This window comes from Xiphophorus couchianus, chromosome 16 (assembly GCF_001444195.1).
Source record: "Xiphophorus couchianus chromosome 16, X_couchianus-1.0, whole genome shotgun sequence".
Classification (NCBI taxonomy): domain Eukaryota; kingdom Metazoa; phylum Chordata; class Actinopteri; order Cyprinodontiformes; family Poeciliidae; genus Xiphophorus; species Xiphophorus couchianus.
Window position 1 is genome coordinate 10,287,026 of NC_040243.1, and position 18,340 is coordinate 10,305,365.

Here is an 18,340-nt window from a genome sequence, read left to right on the forward strand (position 1 = left end):
TATTCCTGTGGCTTGAAGACGTTTTTATTTTTCACTTTGTGAATAAGCAGCTTCACTAAAGCTACAATATGTAACTTTATTTAATTTTTTTTTTACATATTTGTTGAAATTGTTCATATATACCATGTATGGTATATGATACAGATAATCTGTGAAAAAATCGAGCTACACTGCCTGCTCTCAGTGCTATCTAGAAACAACCAATCAAAGCCAGGAGGCGGGTCTTAGCGCTGCCAATCACAATCTCATGTGGTACTGATCAACCTTCCCTTCCTTTCCCCCCTTGCTCTCTGCTAGCACAGCTTGTCATGAATGCTCAGGCTTGTTAGCATGGCCATCAGTTACGGCAGATGGCCATAGATATATATATCATTGTCATCTGAAGAAATGCCAATCAGAGTCAGGAGGAGTGCCTTAGTACTGTCAATCAAGTGGATGTATTCGCTGCTAAATGTGCTAATGGTGGAGAAACATCCTACTGTTATATATATATATATATATGCTGGTGTTATATATATATAACACCTACTGTTATATATATATATATATATATATATAGTTTTTTTTGTTTGTTTGTTTAATAAAAGTTTCATACTGCACCTTTAGTGGCTTTTTTGTGGCCTATCGTTCTTGTGAAGATTGTCAATGACTGTCTTTTGGGAAACTGTCAAATCAGCTGTCTTCCCCAAGATTATATGGCAAAACAAAGTCATTCAGCTGCAAAAGCCATATTTTTTTGTTTTTTTTTTTGCCACATTTTTTTTTTTTTTTTTGGTTCCCTCTGGCCAAATTTTTTAGTTTTCAACCAGTTTTCCAAGTTTTACCCTGTTTGGTATTCCTCAGCACGAACACCTGCTCCATTCGGATCAGGTTCTTGTCCTGCCGGTCATTAAAGGGTTAAGTCTGACTCTGCATGCACCGAGCACTCCTCCCTCCCTCGTTCCCTCCCTGCCCTGCTCTCCATCCATTTTTTTTTTTCACTTTGCGTGTGTGTTTGTGTGTATGTGTGTGTGTCTTGTGCAGCCCCAAAGCCTGGATTTGAGAAATGAACGCGCAAGTTTAGTTTGAAAACAAACCATCGCGCTCAGTTTTAGATTATTTCCGAGTGTGCGGGATTTTCCTCTGCGCTTTCAAACACCCACACTAGTTGTTCCCTGTCCGAGAGGCAGCTACGGGATATGTCGAGAGGCGGGGACCTCTCTCTTTCCACCTAAATCCTGGGACCCTGCTGACGCGAAATGACATGAAGGTAAGAAGGGGGAGATGGGAGGAATTAGCCAAGTCTTCACGGCTGATTTTGTTTGCTAAGGTTCCGTCGATGGTTTAACTTTTAAACTCGGAAACATCGCTGAGTCACCGTCACATACTTTCACCTACGCGATCGTCCCACTTGACGCAACAACGGCACCAATCAGCCGTCCTGGTTTGGGACAGAAAAGGACAAATAAGTCAGATTTAGTGCCGGGTTTAAATGTCTCTTCACGTTTGCGCTGAGAGCTCATTGCTCTGCTTTGGGAATGATTTAATTTGGCTGCTGAACGATTAGGTTGATGAGAAAACCCATGGCTTCGAGCGAGAATTCAGAGTACCTCATGATTTTAGAGGAAACTTTTTCAAAAATTGTTTATTTCTCATAGAGTCGTTGGTTTCACTGGGTTTTAAAAGGTGAACGTCTGAATCAGGTTGCCAGCTCTGTCACAAATACTTTTAATTTATACAGACGCACCCAGATTAGATGTTAAATTAGGCCTGAAGGAGAGTTTACCTGCCTCTTTAGCTGATTAATTTTACTATGAAAACTGCTTTTTTTTTGCTAGATATATTTAAACCCAATTTGTCAACCTTATTTGCTTTGAGGACCAGCATCTCCACAGGACAGACTCGTTTTGAGCCGGATTTAAGGCATGTTGTCTGTTGCAGTTTGGTGACTTGCGTTTTAGGATTTAACATGAGGCCACTGTTTCACTCTTTCTACAATATAATCTTATTTATTGTCAATAGACAATAAGACAATAGTCACCAAAATGACTCTTCTAACAGCTACAAAACAGTTCTACCAGAACAAGCTGTGCCATCTGTTTATATAAACTGATAAATTTAGACAAAATAGTCACACTTCAAGATAAAGTGGTTAATTTGGCTCCTTTAAGATTTAGTCTCTTGTTAAAAGTTTTTGAGACTTCAGAAGCTGGAAACATATATCTGCTGCTATCTGATGTAATCAACCCAGAACAACAAGTTTCTCTCCTTTCTGATAAGACTCAGAGGTAAAATACAGGTTATTATATCAGCACATTATGTGGTTGTCTCTGCAAGGAGGTTATTATTTTTGAGTTTAAATGGAAAGAAGAGTGTGTGGTTAACGTTGTAGGAAACACTGAACTCTTTCGATCGCCATTTAAAAGTGACACTTTAGCTGCTTTTAGCTGATAATGACAAAAACGAGTAACAAGTGTGTGAATCCATTGTGATTAGCATGGTATCAGTGTACAGGATCAAATTATTGCGGTGTTTTTTTTCCAGCAGGACCACGGTTGTGGACGCCACTGAAGTTGCCAGGTTGTGTCGACATTCCTGCAGTTATCTGCTGAACTGAACATTCACCTCGCCCAAGGCAGTGGGCTTGTCCTGCTGTTTGTTCTCCCCTTTGCCGCACGTGAGCCACTGCAGCCATCATGCAGAGTTCATCGCTTCGCCGGCAGATGAAAAACATGGTCAACAACTACACGGAGGCCGAGATCAAGGTCCGAGAGGCCACCTCCAACGACCCATGGGGACCCTCTTCCACCCTCATGGCTGAAATTGCAGACTTGACCTACAACGTGGTGGCCTTCACCGAAGTCATGGGAATGATTCTGAAGAGGCTGAATGATCACGGCAAAAACTGGCGCCACGTTTACAAAGCGCTCACGCTACTAGACTACCTGGTCAAAGCGAGCTCTGAGCGTGTGGTCAAATCATGCCGGGATAACATATACACCATTCAGACGCTTAAAGACTTCCAGTACATAGACCGAGACGGACATGACCAGGGTATCCATGTCCGAGAGAAGGCTAAGCAACTGGCGGCTCTGTTGAAGGATGACGGGAAGCTGAAGAGTGAGAGGAGCCAGGCACAGAAGACTAAGTCACGGGTAGGGAGAGGCAGCGCTGGACACACAGTACGCCAGAGCCAGGACGACTTCAACAGATGCAGATCACCATCGTATAACTGTGAGTTGCCCCAATTTTTACAAAACACGTGTATATTTACCTCAAGATGTCATAAGTTGGTAAAAACGGACCTGAATGACATCTGAATGTGGCATGTGACCCGTCATTGTTAAGGAATGTACAAATGACGAGTCAAAACATCACCAGATAGATACTGTGATTGGGTTATTTATTTTTAACACTACGTATGGTTTTCTGCCGACTTCTTACTTGTGAATCTTTACTGACATCCAACTGATTCTACTCTGATACTATCTTCTCAGGACATATTAATGAAGCACTTGGTCTTCTTGTTATGGTAAAATGTCAGTCAGACTCTCCCATCACAGCTGGATGTCTGCATTCCTTTCATTCTCCTTAACCGTCATGTCAGCTAAACTGGACTTACAAAAGAAAGGGGCCCAGCTGGTATCCGTAAATATGAAACCTCAACTGTGATGACAGTACTGCCGTAATCCTGGTTGGTGGCGTACAGTGCCTACTGAAAGTGTTCATTCTCATTGAACACAAACTTTAATTTCTGCCAATATGTGCAGTGGAGTGAATATTATGCATTTTAAAAAAAAGAAAATGTAAAAAAAAAATAAAAAAAAAAACTATGAAAAAGCTACCCTGACTCAACACTTTAGAGCAGGGGTGGGCAATCCTGGTCCTCGAGGGCCGGTGTCCTGCAACTCTTAGATGTCTCCCTGGTCCAACACACTTGAATCCAACAGCTGAATCACCTCAACGAGTGCAGTCAAGTTCTCCAGAGTCCTGCTAATGACCTCATTATTTGACTCAGGTGTGTGGAAGTAGAGATGCATCTAAAAGTTGCAGGAGACCGGCCCTCGAGGCCTGGAGTTGCCCACCCCTGCTTTAGAGAGACACCTGTAGATCTTTCGGTTTGTGTCTCTACCAGCTTTGCTCATCGAGAGACTGAATTGCTTAAATAATAGCTCCCTGAACTTTTAAGAGACAGTAAGGCTATGCTCTAAAGTATCATACTGTAGCTATGGCTCTAAGTTAAGTATTATTACCCTGCTGGAAGGTGACCTTTGCCCCAGTCTCAAGTCTCCTTGCAGCCGCTAGCAGGTTTTTTTTTCCCAGGATTTGACTCTTCTTCCAATCAAGTCCAATAAAATGCTTCTTTCCCTGCTGAAGAGGGATCTCCACCACCTTGTTTCACCACACAACTGGTATGCATCGGGAGAGTTGCAGAGTTAGCTGTATGTAGGTCAGAAAGTTCAGTTTTAGTCTCATCCAATCAGAACACCGTCCACAATCTTGCTGTGTCCACGACATTGTTTGTGGAAAACTGCAAACTGGACATTGATTTTTTTTTCTTGCCACTCCTCCATAAAGGGCAGACTTGTGAAGTTCATAATTAATAGATGCCCTGTGGATAGATTCTCTATTTAGGTGACTTCTAAAGGCAGTTTATTGCACTGGATTTTATTTAGTGATATCAGAGTTGAGGGGGCTGAATTCAAATAAATGCTTAGTTATTTTTTTGTAATTAATTTTTAATTGATTTGACCTTTTTGATCAATTGTACTATTTTGTGTTGGTCCATCAATAAAAAAAAAAAAAAATCAATAAAAACATTCTGAATATTGAAGTTATAACAAGGCAACTTCTGTAAAGTTCCTGAATACTTTTGGAAGGCATTGTAATGCTTAACTCACTAAAGTACTTATCTCATACACAGACAAAACCTTGCTCATGACACTAAATTTACATGGTCAGTAATTAAATGTTGAAAGCTTAGGATAATGTACTTTGTGTTAGCGTGAAGCTAAAACAGACACTTCAGCTGAAGCTTAGTAGTTCATTAAATTATTATTGTAATGCCACTAGTTTTATGTTTGTCCTTCATAATTCTTTTTTATCTAATCTTCTCAGTTGCAACTCAGCAGTTTTAAAAACATTTCTTCCTTTTGCCCCCAGTAACAAATAAAAAAAAGATAGGTGAAAGTAAACTACACAATAAAATGCAATGCAAAGATTGGGATTTGCATTTTTATACATACACAGTATTACTAAAATTAGATCTAAGCAAAGAAGTTTTTAAGAAAGTTTAGAGTTAATTCATTATGTTTTGTTGAAATGTGGTAAAACTAAAGGTTTATTTGACAAAAAATAGATGTACCCTGCCTTTTAAATGAAAATTGAAAATCTCTGACCTTATTAGACAGAGAACAGTGGGATAAACACTGAATCAGAGTCAGTTTTGGCTGTAAAAATGATGATGAATCAGCATCAAACATAATCGACTATTTCAGTGTGTTTTTAGTGACAGTAATCAATATCTAAGCCAAGTGACCTTTCAATGTTGATTTAATTGCTGTTTGGTTTTATAGACATACTAAATCTCACTGCAAACACTTTTTACTTCAGATTTTTTCCTTGTACTGAAAGTTTCTCTTTGCTTGATTTGTAGAAAGCTTTGATGTCACTGATTTATCAGTGACTGCAAACAACTCAAACCATATGATGTGAAAACCACAACCCCTTGTAAACATGTTTTTCTGTGGTATATAATTATACTTTAGTGCTCATGTTGTCTCTACAGTTTTTATAAAGGTTGTTGCAGCAGACCTTTGTTTTCATAAAACACCACTTTCCTCCAGTGATTTCCTCAGCTTGTTTGATGAAATGAACACAGATGTGTCCTCAGAAAGTATCTCAGTGTTTACTAATCAATTTTCCTTTTGTCCAGCGAGGCTTCGATATTCCTTGCCTGTACTTATCTGGGCTTTAAGCTTTGGGTTTTGATGCTACAGGATTGGTTTGTTTCATCCTGTCAATACCATAGTTAGCATGGATTTTCCCCCCAGATAGAAATTCATTTATCCATTCACAATTGTTTTCTACATCTGGGTAATCCTAGTGGGGCTGGGGGTGGGAGGTGGTGCCGATCTCCAGAGGTCAAAATGGTGACGGATGATGTAAGGGTTAGGATGTTAGCAGATATTAATTTTCAGTTAGTAATTCAGATCAGATTGAGCAGCAGTAATCTGGAAATGATTGGTTTCAGAGATCTCAGTTTGCCAGCATTTGGCCTACTTCCTTATTTTAGCCCAGTGACCTACAGCCTGGCACCCAAACTGGTATAGTGCCAAACTTTCCTCAGTGAGTTCACCAAATCTACACATGCATCCTGAGACCCTCTCAGAAGTTTTGGGGCAATAAGGTGGGCCCGACTCCAAATTCAATGCATCCATTTCTCTCCCCCCACCAGCAACCTCACTCTCCACACAGCAGCGCCATTGTTTTCGGCCCAGGCAGAACTGGGCAGGCTGTGGCGAGCCATGCCAGCAAAGGCCCTAAACAAGAGCCAATGGAAAATTAACATGCAACAACAGTTCTGGCTCTTTCCTGACCTTAAAAATCAGCCTGTGTGGTTTTGTTTCCCTTTCTTTTTCCTTCGGTAAATCTTTCTACTTCCAAACAAGTGTTCCCAAATCTTTGATAAAACTCACTCTGCTCTGTCTCTCATTCTAGCCTCCCTTGCAGCCTCCCCTTCATCTCGACTTGACCCAGACGTCGAACAAGCCATTCCAGCTTCTAGTGGAGAAGAGGAGCTGCAGCTGCAGCTGGCTCTGGCTATGAGCCGAGAAGAAAGTGAAAAGGTACCTCGAACGGACATAACACACACATGCACACGCACACACACACACCAGCAGAATACAAAACTCCTTCTTTTCCAGGACACGTGTCGAACAGAGAGAGATTTCTTAGCTGCACTGCCTTCTAAAATTGCTTCACCCTCGTAAAACATTAAACAGCTCCTGCTCACTCACTTCTCCTGCCTGTCGTCGTGCCACCATTTCCTAGAGATGAAAATGATGCAATTTTCATCTCTAGGAAATGTGCGTTTATCAGTAATGGCACTTTGACCAATCAGTGTGAGTGATGCCAAAGAATGAGTAATCTGAGAGTGAGCAAGTGAGGAGCCAAACAGGAAATGTGCATCGATCCACTCCAGAGGACCCACATTCTGCATTATCCTGCATAGCAAGGGCAGCGTTTGAGATATTTATATGCTAAAAAAGTTTAGACCAAGTCAAACAAGGTGAGCTCTAATGAGAAATTGATTAGCATATATTTCCTTTATGTGTTTAAAAAAATATATATATATCGCATTGTAGGGCTGCACAGTGGCGCAGTAGGTAGCACTGTTGCCTTGCAGCAAGAAGGTCCTGGGTTCGATTCCCGGCCGGGGTCTTTCTGCATGGAGTTTGCATGTTCTCCCTGTGCATGCGTGGGTTCTCTCCGGGTACTCCGGCTTCCTCCCATAGTCCAAAAACATGACTGTCAGGTCAATTGGTTTCTCTAAATTCTCCCTAGGTGTGAGTGTGTGTGTGCATGGTTGTTTGTCCTGTATGTCTCTGTGTTGCCCTGCGACAGACTGGCGACCTGTCCAGGGTGTACCCCGCCTCTCGCCCGGAACGTAGCTGGAGATGGGCACCAGCAACCCTCCCGACCCCATTAGGGACAAGGGTGAACAGACAATGGATGGATGGATGGATGGATATCGCATTGTTCAAATGATTTCCCCATGAACTCAGTGATAAAATGCCTGGAATGTCTCCTTTTGATCAATCTTCCTCCTAATCATTCCTGCTCGACTCTAGCCACCTCCCACAGTGGGAATTGATGAGCAGACTCAGCTCCAGATCGCAATGAAACTCAGCAAAGAGGAAGCGCAGAAGGTAAAAGTAAACCTGGACCGGGGATGAGCCTGCCTTTGTCTTACAGCACTTCACCTGTTGTTCTGCAAAAACCAGCGTCATGCACTCTCCCCCTTGTTTTCCCCTATAGATCTGACTCATAATATCCATCATTTCGTCACTTTTTAAACTAGACGAGGTCATCTTTCTCCAAAGATTAACCACCTGACTCATAAAATCCATCATTTCGTCACTTTTTAAACTAGACAAGGTCATCTTTCTCCAAAGAATAACCACATCTAACCTCATCCTTCTTTACACACTAACCACTAGATTTCTGCTTTTAATTCCATTTGGTTGAGGTCAACACATCAGATACTCTGGCCTGGTGCTGAAAGGATTGAACCCTTCACCTTTATTTGAATGCTTACTCAGTAAAATTGCATGCAGTTAATAAAGAGGATGTCCAAGCTTTGTTTTTGCTCTGATTGTAATTTAAAACATGCTTACTTCCTCCTTCAGCCAGTGAAGCGGGCACCCCCTCCTGCTATGGAAATGGACGAGGATGCCGAGCTCCAGTTAGCCTTGAGCCTGAGCAAGAAGGAACACCAGCAGGTAGTCATTACTGTTTAACTTTAGGTCAACTTTCACTTCATGTTTAACCCTTTAGGTTTTCAAATGATATGTTTTTGGTTGCATTTCCACAGGTCATTTGTCTATTTTTATTCAGTATTTATGTGTCTATAACACACTGCAACACAATGGATCTGCATTGTGACAGTGATGCGCTGCATTCTCAGCACTTTAACCAGAGAACTCTCTACTTTGTGCCAACTGTGTGCATAGGCTGCCCCGGGACAGCGCAGAGTCATAAATATAGCATAATGTGACAATATGTGTATTTTGCCCAAAGCCGTCCTGCTGAAAGGCATCCATGTGTCTGTATCTGTTTTTAGGAGCAGCGCACTCGCCGAGGAGATGATTCTGATCTCCAGAAAGCCTTGGAGGAGAGCAAACGTGAAATGGAGGGAAAAGGAGGGGTATGAATTAGTTTTGACATTTTATTGCCTTAAAGAAAGTAGAGGGTGATCATTTTAGATGTAAGAGTATGTACACAGAATCTACTAAAAAAAAGTTATTTATTAAAGTAAAACTTAAAATTATGCCACTGATTAAAAATGTACAAACATGTAAAATAACCTGAAATAATAGGTTTATCACCTGTTTATTTTTCTTGTTTGTGTCTCCAGACGGCCTTCATGGACCTGGTTGATATTTTCGCGGTACCTACAGATGCACCGCCTAGTGACATTCGCTGGAATAACACTTCACACCAGGCAGCAACTGGAGCCAGGGCCATAGACCCCTGGGACTCTCTAGGTGAGCCTTGAGTACACGTAACAATCTATTCTGCATCAAAGAACGGCCAAAACATTTAATTATTAGATGTTATTAGAATGTAGAGACGCACCTTAAGGAGCTGCAGCTGTGACTGAAATCAGAAGTGGTTCTAGAAAGTACTGAGGGAAATAGCTGTCTACTAACGTAGTAATTGATTAATCATTAACTGGAGTACACAAACTCAAAAAAAAGGCTATTTAAGAACAATGTACTCAGAGTAGTAACTAAGCCAAAACTGTACAATAAATATATTTATATTTAAGATTTTAAAAAATAAGCATACCAGGTTCAAATTCTGTAAAAAAGAAAAAAAGATTAAAAAAACTCCTACTAAACAACTTTTGCTATCCAATCATTAATGGGTAAGTGCAAAAAATTTATGAATTAATGTACAAACGATCAATCACATGCACTAAAGGGTTGCTGTTGCATTTTTGGCAGTAAAATATTTATTTTGTTACTTTAAAAAGGAATTGAATTATTTACATGCTCTAATGTATTTTTTATATTGTATAAAAAAGGCTTAAGTGGTTACAACAAAATTCTGCACAAATGGGCCATTTTTAAAAATTTGATTAATCAAATCCATTACTAAAATAATTTAGTTGCTGCCCTAGAGGGAGCTGAGTCCACACTTTCCAGATTTTTTGTTGCAAAGCATTTTGAAAACCATACATTACTTTTCACTTTAGAACTATGCACTACACTTTAAACCTTTGAGTTGATTTATTACAAAAAATCCACATATCTATTTATGTTTGTAAACATAACAGAGTGAGAAAAGTTTGAACAGTATGAATATTTCTGCAATTGTGTCAAAATATCCTTGCACAATCAGTGTTTTTCTTACACAAATATACCTTTTTAGAGGCAATGTGTAGCTAGACTCTGTTGATGGGAATTTTGCCCTCCATTTTGCTGATGAAAAAATGTTTTACTGCCAAAAGAAGACAAGACTCCAAGAGCTGATTCCCCCTGGATGGTACCACCTTCCCAAAGCCCCCCACCACCGTGGGAACCTCCAGCGTACCCTTGGGATGCGCTCCAAGACATCTCCAAACCCAAAGCCCAAGATTGGACTTCTGGTAAGTGTGGGTTATCAGACACACTCATACGTCTCAAAAAAGTAAAGTAAAAACGTCACAAGTTGTGGTTTCTCCACAGTGTCCTCTGGAGTTGATCCGTTCTTAGCTCCGTCTGACAAAACAGCCGCTACGGGAGCATTCATGCAACCTCCACTTCGAAGTGGAAGCCCTTCAGGTAAAGTTTTTCTTTCACTCAGTCTTTACTGGGTTTTGTGTATCCCACATTCTTACGTTGCTGCTTATCTCTCCTGCTAGATGGGGATCTGTTTGACGAAGCAATGGATGGTGGCCATGCGAGTATTAACGGTCAAGATGAGGACAATTCTGACCTCTTCAATATGTCTGGTCTTAGAGACAGCCTTGCCAACACTAAGCCTCGCGCATGCAGGACACCGGAGTCATTCCTCGGTCCCACGGCTGCTTCCTTGGTAGACCTTAATGTGCTCATTCCAACAAATCCTCCTGCAAAGACCACAAACCCATTTTTAGCAGGTATTTTGGCACTATAAATGTTTGCACAACTACAGCTGAAAGCAGATAGTACACACCCTGTACATTTTTACTTGCTGTTTGGCATTCAACCAGACCAAAAAAAAGAGTAAACTAATGACTTTTTTTTTTTTTTGGTTCAGGTCTTAGTGCTCCTTCAGCTGTCAATCCATTCCAAGCCGAGCAGCCAAAAGTCAGCCTGAATGAAATGAGCTCTAGCTTTGCCTCTCCGGTTTCCCAGAGCACCTCTCTGCCATACAGTGCCTCACTGCCCCTGCCTACGAGCCATCAGGGTGCCGCCATACCTTCGTCACTCACCCACCCCACTCCGCCTGGTCTGGAGCTGCCAGTGAAGCTCCCTGAGCCTTTGTTGCCCTTCTCCTCAGCCAGCAATGAAGAATCACAAGCTTCACAAATCAACATAAACCCATTCTTATAAGGACCCTCCAAACTGGTCTAAAAAAAGGAGGAATGCTCTTGGAATAACGCTCATTTTGCAAACCAAACCGCAGCCCTAAAGACTCGTCTGAAAAGCGTATTATTAATGGTTTTTATATCGTTGTATACAACAGTAATGCTTATATTGTTGCAAGCTAGTTCTGCTGCTCCGCTACAACCAATGAAAGCTGTTGTACTGTTTTTAATGGGTAACAATTTCAAACAAAGCAGAAGCACACTTTGATATTACTTTGTTGTCCATGAGCTTTGTGGTTAGTGCTGAGCCTCAGATCTCTTGCAACAGGCAACACCTGCCCAGTGCCTGAAACGCTCCTGCATCAACTCATTTACCCGATGAACCTTCTCTGGACCAGAAATGATTGGTTTATTCAATGTATAAATATATCATTTGAAAATAATTGTGGGATTAAACTACCTATTGTGTTTTGAATTCCCAATATGCAAGATGGCAACAGGAATGTAAAACCATTTGCTTGTTAAAACACTAACTAATGAAATACAGCAGCAAATCTGCAACCATTTATTTTTATTCAGAATGATTTACTCTTATTTTTCCTCATCTCCTCTGTTATCAGAAGTACATTTAAACAGAAAATAATCACCCTAAGTAAAAAACAAGCAAAAAACAGTTTGAGTCTTTGTTTTGCTTTTACATGCAAGTGGGTAAAATCCTGATAAAACTTAAAGTAACATCTAAATCTCATGTAAATCTCTCAATATTAAAAAAATAAATACAAATGTACAGAATTAGTAGCATCAGTTTAATTAAATAAAAACGCTCGAGAGACCAATGAAGGAAAAATAGTATAGATATTGGCAAAAAATACATAAACATTTATGCTGTACCCCAATACTGATACTGGTATGTAAACAAGTTGCCACATAAATGGGTACATCTTACTAAATTTTAATATCACTGAAAAAAAAACTTTATAAATTAGAATATCAACGAAGCTTATATAAATTCGTTATACTCATTAGTAATTTCCACTGTTTACTTACAGCTAAAGAAAACCTACAGAAAAATAACTTTAAATACAGAATTACAGAAATGTAATATATGGACTGGATAGCTGATTCAGGAGATGTGCAACAAACAGTGGCATTCCACCATGAGTGAACATAACAAATGGTAATTTCTGAAAAGTAGGAAAACTTAATGGAAGGAAAAGATTCACTGACCAAGTCCTGACCATGAGCAGTTTGTTTTATTTGTTATATTAATTTGGGTTTGCACTAGCTCTTAGCTAGATTTAACAGAGGAATAATTCACGGCCAGGTTTTAAAACAGTCCACTTTCTCCCCTCAATAATCCCTTTTTTGTGCTTTATGTGCGATTCAAGTCATTGTTCTGCTGAAAGAACTTAGATTTATGCCAGAAACTAATTTTAGTGATGAATCTTCCTCTGCACTTTTATCCACACCTAACAAATTATCCATTTCATCCATACACGTACCTTTATCTAGCTCTGTGTTTTTTATAGTGGCCTTCATTTTCTGGCCTATAAATAAACATGAAGAGTTGTACTTTGCTTTCCTCTACACAGCACATCATCTCAGAGCCACTGTGACCTACTTCTGACTGTTTCTGCAAACATTTGTACTTCTTCTTGTGTCTTTCTGCATAATGGTTTCCTCACTCGTTAGTTGGGATGTTTTATAACAGTATTCTAATTATATGCAAAATGTGATAACATTAATTTTATGCAATCTGTAATTGCACAATAAGCTTTTAATAATTTGTAATTTGAACCTCTAGAACCAGTAGTAAACTGTCTTTGCGTAGAGTATTTTTATTGATAAGTCACACTCCTTGTTCTCCCTCATTCACAAACCATTAAAACTTAAGAGAGTTTAAGTCAAACTCACATCCATATTTGGATTCATAATATTTAGCCTTAGCTTGCGGTTATATTACTGCTCATCAGGCAAGAATGAATTAGTTGGAGCGACTTGTTTAAAAGAAAATTGGCAGATGTAACCTAAATGATGTTACTGAACAAACATCACAATGATTACTTCATACAATCATGTCCTTTTTCCAGCAAATAATAGGACAAATTTTCATCTTAAATTTAACTTCTTACAAGGTTTGCAGCCCATTTTCTTTTTCTTTGTCCAGCATTAAATGCGGCATCAAATCACCTGAAATCAGAGTCGTTGCTGTAGGTTGAGAATCTTGATGTAAAGTGTCTAGAAGGCTTCTCCGAGTTCTCAGCAGAACGTCTCAGTAAAATCTCAAACACACCTCACTTGACTGTGACAGACTCCAGCCAGCCCAGCACCTCTTGCAAACCCTGTCCAGAGCAGGCACTGGCCTCCAGTGTTGTGATAGGCTGAGGAGCCGATGCAATGATGTCATCCATTCTGAACAGTGACTTTATCTCTGTGAGGCTCATGATACAAGGCATGTCCCTGGAAAAGATTGGAGCGAAACATCAGCAAATACATCATAACTCTATCCAAGACACAAGGCTGGGAAATTGGATCTTGAACTGACTTCATGTGACAACTTGCTCATCTGGACTGATGTGGATGTTATACCTCTTGTTGAAGAGAATAAGCACAGAGGTACTGCGCAGAGGCTCAGCAGAGAGCACAGACAGCAACTGGACACAGGATGAGGATATCTGGACAATGTTGGCTGAATCCACCATGAACTATATAAAAAAGAAATAAAGATTCTAACTAAGAAAACAGTATTTTTTCTTAAATCGTTAACAAAGTAAATAATGCAACATGTATACATGCCCATACAATAACAGAGAAGCAGTCCTGGAAGTAACTGGGCCATATAGGCCCCATGCAGCCTCCAATTTCCCTCACTGTCACCTTCTTCTTTTTCAAGGTCAGGTCTGTTAGGTTGGTTCCTACCTGCAGAAGAGCAAATAGTGTGTTGACATTGTAGTGATAATGTGCAGTCAGAGCTGACCCAAGAGTTTATGTATGGCAACCAAAACAGAAACGGATCATAGAACCTTACAGCCATCATTTCTTATTTCTTTCTGCATATTATATATAATTGAATATTTCGATACAAAATTGCAGACAAAATTATCCCCTCCCATTAACATGTCACTGTTGTGAAAAGACTCTCTCAGTGCTATTAAAAGAATTTTAAACAGTTTTTTTCTTTTAACATCCCAAGTTTATTTTGGATGCTTAGGACCATTTTCCCACAAGAAATACTGCTGACAGTTTTTGGTTGTCTTTCATTCGCGTATTTTTCTTCCACCTTGACAAGAACCTTCTAAGTTCTACACACATTAAAATTCACTGTAGATGGGATGTTCTTTGGGGTTTTAAGCCTCTTCATCCCTTCTCCAAACATAAACAATATCTTTATGGCCAAAAAAAACACTAGAAGAGATATAAATATACTTCTTGTAACCTGTTAGTATGGGGTCCAAACTGTTAAGATTGATTATTATTTGAGCCCGTTAAGAATGGTGTCGCATGAAAACGAAGTCTAGCATGTTCATATATAATATAAAACAATATGCTTACTGTGGGAAGAGTCGATGGAGGCGTACCCATTTCGCATGAACCATGTAAACTGATCAGTTCATAAACATGTAAGGAAACAGAACCAAACAGGAGCAACTGCTGTGGCTTAAATTCACCCGTAAAGACAAATATTTTTTAATGTTAGAAATGTCCAGGTCTTATATTCAGAGTTATTTCTCAAGCTATAAAACATATTCAATAACTTAACAAGTTCTGTCTGTCAACAGACGTTTAAAACCCATTTTACAGCAGGCTAATTGCAATAGCTACATTAGCTATTAGCCCGTTGTAAATCCTGCTTCAGTTTAAACATTCAGACGAGCATAAAGGATATTTTGTAGGCGTTTAAGTAACAAAGTCTTTCCAACACCAGTTGCCCCGAGAAGTAAACACACTTCTTTGCTGGTCATTTTGCGTTTTTCTGCATGGAGGTAGCAAGTCAAGACCGTAGTATCATGTTTTCATAGTCGCCTCATTTGGCAACCATAGTGACGCTCACGTGATTATAGTACTTAACCGTAATAGGTCGAGATGGAAATCAATCATCTCATGGCGTCCTCTGATTGGTCGTAACATAATCCGTAAAAATAATACGGAAACAAAACAATTCTCTCCACGGTTCTCTCATGCTCTAAAGAGTGCTCGTTGATTAAGACGACGGAAGCTGTCAGAGAGACGGACTCTGGTCTCCTGACCTGCTGCATTGGCATTTGTTTGTGATTTTACAAGGACAAGCTATAGAAGAACACCATGGAAGCTAAATTAAAGAAAGAACTGGGGACAAATATGCTGAAGTCAACTGGACACGCAGGCGGGGGATGCATCAGTGAGGGCCATAGTTACGACACTGATCACGGCAGAGTGTTTGTGAAGATCAATCACAAAAGCGGGGTATTTAGTTGTTTTTTTTATATGTCATTCTGATTAATAAACTGTTGTTTAATTTGGGTTTTAATCTTGAGTTTGCAATCTGTGACAAATTCAGGCTAGTGAAGAAAACAAATGCGTTCCAACTCTGAATGCATTTGTTGTGCTCTGCAGTTACTTTTCGAATGACAATAATGCACACCGCGAACCTGGAAAATACAGGAAACTTGTCGAATGACACTGATCAGCGACTACGTTTGCTATTTTTTTTTACAGGCCAAGTTGATGTTTGATGGAGAGATGTCGAGCCTGGAAACAATTTTAAAGACCGAAACTGTCAAAGTCCCGAAACCACTGAAAGTGATTGAGCTTGACACAGGAGGCAGCGTATTTGTGATGGAGCATCTGGACATGAAAAGTCTGAACAAGTGAGAGCTTCTTACTTGTATTTGCAGTGTTTTGTAGAAGAAAGAGGCATTAAAACATGCTGCCAGGTTACAACTTTAAACTTCAATGTTATTTTTGGTATTTATGTTTTTTCATAGATGAATACGATGTATGATTATGGTGTGAAAAAAATTAATTTATTATTTTCCCCTTTTTTTTACAAACAGAAATGTACTGTGAATTTGTATTGAGCCATCTGGGTCAATGTTTTGTGGAGCCACCGTTACTTTGCTATTTTTGCCTCATGCTCTTGTACTTTTCTTTAGACTTAACAATTATGCACTACTTTATGTTGGTCTCTCCTAGAATTAGACAGTGAAATACATTACTGTTTGTGGGGAGTAACTTTATGTTCCTAAAAGTAATCTGTGTTAAATCCACTGAGCAGGTACTCTAAACAGCTGGGAGAGCAGCTGGCGGATCTGCACCTTCACAACAAAAGACTGTTGGAAAAACAAAATAAAGAGCAGCAAACAGTGGGTAATTTACTTGAACTTTATTCCAGTGCATGCAAACAACAGGCAACACTGCATTCACATGCACATTTTCAATGCTGCAAATGTTCTTTTTTATTACTTTCAAATTACGCTTAGTTTTTTAAAATTATATGTCTCCCTTTGCAGGTAAAGGAGCTAGACACACCGAGATGGATCCTGTTGAGAAATTTGGCTTTGGTGTAAATACCTGCTGTGGATATATAGCACAGGTAAAAATGTATGTCTACATAATGTATTGGTAAACAATGGCATCAGAATCCTTATTTGTTTTCCTTCATGTCTTTAGAAAAATGAGTGGCAGAGCGACTGGGTGCAGTTTTACTCCCAGCAGAGGCTGGAGTACCAACTGAACATGGTGGAGAAATCGCACGGAGATCGAGAGGCCAGAGAGCTGTGGGCAAAACTGCAGGTGCACTGACTATTAGAACATTTCTTGAAATTCTTATAACACCGTATGGTATCTGTTAATGTAATGCATACGTTGTCCCTTCATTACAGCTGAAGATCCCTGAGTTTTTCACCAATGTGGAGGTCGTCCCTGCCCTCCTGCATGGAGACTTGTGGGGGGGCAACGTGGCAGAATGTGCAGATGGCCCAGTCATCTTTGACCCAGCTTCTTTCTATGGCCATTCAGAGTTTGAGCTTGCTATTAGTGGGATGTTTGGTGGCTTCAACAACTCTTTCTATTCTGCTTACCATGATAAGATTCCTCAAACACCAGGGTTTGCACAAAGAAACCAGCTCTACCAACTCTTCCATTACCTGAATCACTGGAATCACTTTGGAGGTGGCTACAGAGGCTCTTCGATAAGGATTATGAAGAATTTGCTTAAATAAAAACTCTCACAGTTCCAATTAAAAAAAGGTTTTAAGTCTTATCATAAGTCAGGTAATATCTAGATTTTTTTAGATTAAAAAACATATGGCAAAGAGTGAAATTTACTAAACATTCTAAAAGATTCTAAAATATCTAACTGCATGTTGGATTTTCTTAGATGTTGTATTGAAAATGGAGAAAAATCATTTGCATAGCTAAAACAAATATGTTGCAATACTCTGCTGTATTATACACTATGTGTGATGCCATGATTTAAAACAATAGCTAAATAAATGAAGTGTAGGTTTCTTCAAGGTCATTAAACTTGGCTTGGCAGAAGAACAAACACAAAGTATTAATCTGCTTGGGTGAAGATTTGAGAGGTGTGTTTCCTCTCATATCTATTATTTCATTACATGCAGTTGTCCCAAAGTAAATTACACTCAACAAGGATTGCAGTTCCTGGTATTTTAAAGATTTGACATTTACAGTCTTGCAGTCTCCATAGTCTTTCTCCATGATCCTGATATGCATTGGCTGTCACACCTTTTGCTAGTAAACCAATAATAAATTATGCAATGATTCCAAGCATTTGTCTGAACTGTTTTCTATGTTATTATTGTTTCACTTCGCATATTAAAATCAAAATAAAATGTCTTTATCACCATAAAGAAGCCAGGAATAAGTACGGGCTTTTGTGGGTTAATAAAATGGTTTAACATTCTTCTTGGCGTTGTGTCAGGAAGACGTGCAGTAGCCAACCTTTGAACTCTGAACTCGACCCTGCTGCACTTTGTCTTTTTTGAATCCAATCACTCGCCGTAGCAAGGCGTGGCGTTTCGAAGCACATCTGGTGAGGGGAATTCCGACTCTTGCTTAGGATTCGGATAATTTGATTCAGTT

At 39.6% G+C, this 18,340-nt stretch overlaps 3 protein-coding genes across 8 annotated transcripts; 2 read left to right on the forward strand and 1 right to left on the reverse strand.

The window, feature by feature from the left end:
• The first annotated feature begins 959 nt into the window (after nt 1–959).
• On the forward strand, nt 960–11,930 carry epn3a (epsin 3a). 4 transcript variants are annotated; one of them, XM_028041342.1, is made up of 11 exons: nt 960–1,249; nt 2,527–3,213; nt 6,700–6,827; nt 7,833–7,910; nt 8,391–8,483; nt 8,825–8,908; nt 9,119–9,248; nt 10,217–10,354; nt 10,434–10,529; nt 10,610–10,846; nt 10,987–11,282. In XM_028041342.1, the coding sequence occupies exons 2-11, from the start codon at nt 2,676–2,678 to the stop codon at nt 11,280–11,282; spliced, it is 1,818 nt and encodes a 605-aa protein (XP_027897143.1). In that variant the 5' UTR covers nt 960–1,249; nt 2,527–2,675. The 4 variants fall into 4 exon arrangements, with proteins under 4 accessions (XP_027897143.1, XP_027897145.1, XP_027897142.1 ...); XM_028041341.1 differs by having other exon boundaries at nt 961–1,249; nt 2,524–3,213; nt 10,987–11,930; XM_028041343.1 differs by having other exon boundaries at nt 961–1,249; nt 2,524–3,213; nt 10,220–10,354; nt 10,987–11,930.
• arl16 (ADP-ribosylation factor-like 16) lies at nt 10,684–15,300 on the reverse strand. 3 transcript variants are annotated; one of them, XR_003598574.1, is made up of 6 exons: nt 15,144–15,300; nt 14,810–14,865; nt 14,060–14,176; nt 13,847–13,962; nt 13,448–13,717; nt 10,684–10,816 (listed from the first exon to the last, which is right to left on the reverse strand). XR_003598574.1 is itself a non-coding variant. In XM_028041348.1 (5 exons), the coding sequence occupies exons 1-5, from the start codon at nt 15,217–15,219 to the stop codon at nt 13,552–13,554; spliced, it is 531 nt and encodes a 176-aa protein (XP_027897149.1). In that variant the 5' UTR covers nt 15,220–15,284; the 3' UTR covers nt 12,043–13,551. The 3 variants fall into 3 exon arrangements, 2 of the variants coding, with proteins under 2 accessions (XP_027897149.1, XP_027897150.1); XM_028041348.1 differs by lacking the exon at nt 10,684–10,816 and having other exon boundaries at nt 12,043–13,717; nt 15,144–15,284; XM_028041349.1 differs by lacking the exon at nt 10,684–10,816 and having other exon boundaries at nt 12,043–13,717; nt 14,810–15,274.
• Nucleotides 15,301–15,399: 99 nt separating this feature from the next.
• Nucleotides 15,400–18,026, forward strand: fn3krp (fructosamine 3 kinase related protein). The gene is made up of 6 exons (XM_028041346.1): nt 15,400–15,700; nt 15,953–16,104; nt 16,512–16,603; nt 16,747–16,829; nt 16,907–17,029; nt 17,119–18,026. The coding sequence occupies exons 1-6, from the start codon at nt 15,560–15,562 to the stop codon at nt 17,455–17,457; spliced, it is 930 nt and encodes a 309-aa protein (XP_027897147.1). The 5' UTR covers nt 15,400–15,559; the 3' UTR covers nt 17,458–18,026.
• Nucleotides 18,027–18,340: the final 314 nt, after the last annotated feature.

Excerpts from the sequence above, each read along its gene's own strand:
- epn3a (XM_028041342.1), top strand. The coding sequence starts at position 2,676 with ATGCAGAGTTCATCGCTTCGCCGGCAGATGAAAAACATGGTCAACAAC. Across the intron at positions 9,249-10,216 it reads AGACCCCTGGGACTCTCTAG|AAGACAAGACTCCAAGAGCT; the intron begins GTGAGCCTTGAG and ends TACTGCCAAAAG. Across the intron at positions 10,530-10,609 it reads TCGAAGTGGAAGCCCTTCAG|ATGGGGATCTGTTTGACGAA; the intron begins GTAAAGTTTTTC and ends CTCTCCTGCTAG.
- arl16 (XM_028041348.1), bottom strand. The coding sequence starts at position 15,219 with ATGACCAGCAAAGAAGTGTGTTTACTTCTCGGGGCAACTGGTGTTGGA. Across the intron at positions 14,866-15,143 it reads GTTACTTAAACGCCTACAAA|TGATCAGTTTACATGGTTCA; the intron begins ATATCCTTTATG and ends ATGTTTATGAAC. Across the intron at positions 13,718-13,846 it reads CTTATTCTCTTCAACAAGAG|GGACATGCCTTGTATCATGA; the intron begins GTATAACATCCA and ends AATCTTTTCCAG.
- fn3krp (XM_028041346.1), top strand. The coding sequence starts at position 15,560 with ATGGAAGCTAAATTAAAGAAAGAACTGGGGACAAATATGCTGAAGTCA. Across the intron at positions 16,830-16,906 it reads GCTGTGGATATATAGCACAG|AAAAATGAGTGGCAGAGCGA; the intron begins GTAAAAATGTAT and ends TCATGTCTTTAG. Across the intron at positions 17,030-17,118 it reads AGCTGTGGGCAAAACTGCAG|CTGAAGATCCCTGAGTTTTT; the intron begins GTGCACTGACTA and ends CCTTCATTACAG.